The sequence below is a fragment of the Drosophila teissieri genome, chromosome 2L (genome assembly GCF_016746235.2).
Source record: "Drosophila teissieri strain GT53w chromosome 2L, Prin_Dtei_1.1, whole genome shotgun sequence".
In the NCBI taxonomy this organism is placed as follows: domain Eukaryota; kingdom Metazoa; phylum Arthropoda; class Insecta; order Diptera; family Drosophilidae; genus Drosophila; species Drosophila teissieri.
Window position 1 is genome coordinate 16,238,426 of NC_053029.1, and position 3,973 is coordinate 16,242,398.

A 3,973-nucleotide genomic window follows, 5' to 3' on the forward strand; every position below is an offset into this window, starting at 1 on the left:
GTGAGTGTGCGTGTTGTCCTTTATTTTCCCATGGCATAATATAAAACATCCTGTTGTTGGCCCTCACATGCCTATTGTCATAAATAACCCGTCCTGAAGGTATGTTTATGTTTGCGTTTGACAGTGTGTGAGCTTGTCTGAGTGGGTTTTGTACATTTTTGTGACTGGCTTAAATTTGTTGCGTTATTTGCGTCATTTCCGAAGCAAATCAAAAAAGGGGTGAAAAGCGAAGGCCAGACAATGTGCGGCGAAAATAAATAATGGCAGGATAAAAAATACCTACTATGTGTGGGAGGTTTGTGTAAAGTGTGTGCTTAATCAGCCAATCAATTTCATATACATATTTTAACACTCCAGTGCGTTGGTAAAGAATAAAATTCCGATGCCGCTTGAGTTGAGCCTCGGGCCACAGCAAAATGCCCACTGAACATTCCAGAGAATTCAATACGCACAATGCAAAATAGTTCAGCATTATATTGCTATTTGGCCAGGCAATTGTGTTGAATATTTACGTTTTAATTTTTAATTATCGGCAAGAAAAACAGTGCTTTCATCGCCACATGGGACTGCACACTTGGTAGCTCATTGCAAACTAATTGGTATTCAACAACAATTGGAACGCAAAGTTCTAAAGTTTTATATGCTGAACATTTGAGCACCTGGAGTGGGAGTGACACTCGATATTGATGAAGACATTAGTACATTTAAACTGTCGGGGAACAAATCACCAAGGAGAATTGCTAAATCTTCCGTGACATCGTCGAGTCACTTAAATAATTTCACGTCCTGGAAGTTCAGTGTTTCGCAGCAATCTAATACACCTATGGAGTTATTGGTACCCACACAAGTGAGCAGTAAAAAAGCACATCCCCATAAAGTCTCCTTGCTTAGTGGCATGTCGAAAGGACCCTGTGGGAACTGCTAAAGTGCAGCCACTTAGCAGGGCTCTGTAGTTGCAGCTGGCATCGCCTAACACATCGAACGTTAACGTATTTATGGCTGCACTCAGCCTGACATCCACCAACTGCATTGGCATACAAAGTGGGTGGCGATGGCAGTTTGGGGCAACATAACTTAAACGGACGACCGACTTAAATTTCACGTCTCCGCTGTGGATGGCATCCATTTGGGGCAATTATAACGTTTCCTGACTTTGCAGCTAACAAGGCGAAAATACATTTGTATTCAATGTTTGTTTCTCTCGCCCGCTCTTTTTCCCATCGTTTTTTTCACAATTTTCGTAACATTTCCGCCTTTTTGCATTCAATTTAATTTAACATAAACATGTATATGCTTATGTTATTATCCAACGCACACGCCGGCAGCGCAGCTGCTGTTGTGCACTGTGCAGAAGGGTTTCATGCTTCAAGTGAGCATACGTAGCGTATACGTAATGTGCAATTTTGTAACGGACTGAAGGGGTTAATGCAGTTAAAGGGGTGGCCCCAGTTTATGAGGGGAAAAGTATTCACTATAAATTTTGTGTGCGCACCGCTTGCAACAACAACGGACGACGGGAACGGGAACGAGAACGGGACGAGGACGGGAACAACTGCAACAACAACTTAAATCTTAAGTAGCTCAACTTGTTTATTTATCGAAGCAGAAGTTAATGCGATGGTGGTGCGAGCGGGTGGCAGGTTGGTCGCTTCGTCGGTTGGTTGCATGAAAAATGCAGCAATGAGTCAACTCATTGTTGCTGTCGTGCCCACATTATTTACAACTGTAATTGCAGGTGCAGTTCGTGGGTAGGCGTGGGTTGGCTGTACACTTAAACGGTACAGGGTATTTGTTCCTTATTTAAAGGGCACTTTGCCGCACTTAGTTAAAATACAAAATTAATTTAAAGAAAAATGTAGCGACTACCCAAAACATAAAGCCATAAGCTGCAGCCACATTCGAGATAGATACAAGCAGATACAGACACAGTCACAGATACAGATACAGATACAGATACGGATACGGGGACATGATGTGGCCAACTCATGGGAATAAAAGCATAGATGCAGCAGCAGAAGCAGAGCTTTTAATTTTCCAGACACGTGCAAGCGGCGTAAACAACAAAACAAGTCCGACATATCAGAGGACAAATAAGCAAAATTTGTTTTGATATCTCTGCTTGTTCTGTGGCTCTCATAGTACCCAGTGCCAGTGAACAAGCGAAGTATGTTGTCTTTAGCCTAGAATAGTATTTATTATTATTTTAGATTATTTTTTAGAAATACAATACTTTTTTAAGGGGGTACCTCTTAGTCGGAGCACTTATATTCTATGCACACTAGCTATTTGTCTGTCTGCAAGCTTATTTCTAAAGATTCGGCACGCAACAGTTTAATGCAGTTATGAGAAGAGCAGCACAGTATCAAAACCATCACAAAAGTTTCCCCATCCTGCGTGCTATGAAATTGCGTAGTCGATAGACTCCATACTGCAGACTAGACAGGGACACCAACATAATACTGAGCCAGGATACGGTTCTCAAAACTAGCTTTGGCTTAGCAAAATTTAAAAAAGGATATATATAGTGTTTTCCATCTCTGAAATAAAAGTAGTAAATATTAAAAGGCTAATGCTAAGTACGGATCTTACAAGTTACGACCGCCCCGGGCATAGAATATTATTGCAAAAATTCCGTACAAATGGAGGAATGCCAGTGGATAGACAAAGTGAAGAAGGCGGGCCGGTTGCGCCACCACAAAGTTATCGATGGTGAAGAAAACAGGTGGCAGCAAGTGAGTCCATATGTTAAACAAATCCGAAACCCGAGTCGGATTAGTTATCACACGATCCTTGGGATATATGGCTGTCCAATAGGCAACTGCGATCAAGCACGCCAATGAGATGTTGATCCAATAGCAGACCCAATAGATCTTTAGCCAGCAGGACGGGGGAACTAAGAACAATGGAGTATTAATAATTATCAATTATTTAGTAAATGAATTCATGTAATTTCTTACCCCAGGTTTCCGGCTTGTAGTGATAGATAGTCACAAGTATGGCTCCGCTAATACTGGTAATGCCGCACAACACAAATCCCCAGTTGGTCAAAAAAATGAAAAAATTCCCGTTATTGTAGTACTGATAGATACAACTGACCACGCCAGTGCCAAAGAATCCGCCTAAAAGCCATCGATAAACCAGGAAAACAGAAGATTTCGGTCCACTCTGCCACTGGAAGTAAAACATAGAACATATTGATGGAAAAATTTGAGGAGCACCAACTTGCGATCGCAGGAAGTCCGTGGGAGTATGATGGTGTAAGCCCAGTCCACTGAAGCGGAGCTCATCCCGTAAGCTTATGGGCTCCTGAAGATGGCCGGAGTATGATTGCGGCTCAGTTCCGGACAGCAAACGAAACATTTACCTACACTAACAATTTGTTTGTTTTATTTCGAAGCGTCTGTAAATCAGCAGAGAAGTGACTTTAAGTTCAAGGCCCGCATGGCATCGACTTCTCGGCGCCAATTATCCCATCGCATATTCCCAGGACTCCTTATCTCGTGGAGCACGCGGCCTGCCCTGCATAATTAACAGATACATGCGATTCAGTTGGGGTCTCCAGTGCGTGCGATTCGGCCGGGGTTCCGTGGTTCGCGGAATCCCGCACCTCTCGTTCCACGCGAATTACGACATGTGGCTGACATCATTTTCCTTCCTCAGCCATTCAAAGATTACGGCGGGCGGAAGTGGGTGGAAGTGGGTGGAAGTGGGCGGAAGTGGGCTCCCAGAAGAATGGGACAGGATGTCGGTTTGAGCCAGGCAGACACTTTTAATTGAGAGACACTTGGCTGAGCTGTAGCGTGCAATTAAAATGCCATTACATGTCAAAATAAAGCATCACCTGCACAGTGGTACTAAATAGGTAATTTAGCACATCATTTATTTACAAAAAGAAGTATCAGAGACATATTTTGAAATGAAATTTAAATACAATTCTTATTTATAAAAGTAATTAAAAGAAGCCTCTTAAGTT

General features: G+C 42.5%; 1 protein-coding gene across 1 annotated transcript; it reads right to left on the reverse strand.

Moving 5' to 3' along the window:
- Nucleotides 1-2,169: 2,169 nt before the first annotated feature.
- LOC122626336 (protein rolling stone) lies at nt 2,170-3,425 on the reverse strand. The gene is made up of 4 exons (XM_043806554.1): nt 3,223-3,425; nt 2,958-3,171; nt 2,590-2,893; nt 2,170-2,537 (listed from the first exon to the last, which is right to left on the reverse strand). Exons 1-4 carry the CDS (start codon nt 3,358-3,360, stop codon nt 2,372-2,374), a joined length of 822 nt encoding a protein of 273 aa, XP_043662489.1. The 5' UTR covers nt 3,361-3,425; the 3' UTR covers nt 2,170-2,371.
- Nucleotides 3,426-3,973: the final 548 nt, after the last annotated feature.

What these genes read in the sequence shown, in the direction of transcription:
- LOC122626336 (XM_043806554.1), bottom strand. Translation starts at nt 3,360, where the DNA reads ATGTTTCGTTTGCTGTCCGGAACTGAGCCGCAATCATACTCCGGCCAT. An exon ending in CGGACTTCCTGCGATCGCAA is followed by an intron (nt 3,172 to 3,222) that starts GTTGGTGCTCCT and finishes TTTTACTTCCAG; the next exon opens with TGGCAGAGTGGACCGAAATC. An exon ending in GCCCGGGGCGGTCGTAACTT is followed by an intron (nt 2,538 to 2,589) that starts GTAAGATCCGTA and finishes CTTTTATTTCAG; the next exon opens with AGATGGAAAACACTATATAT.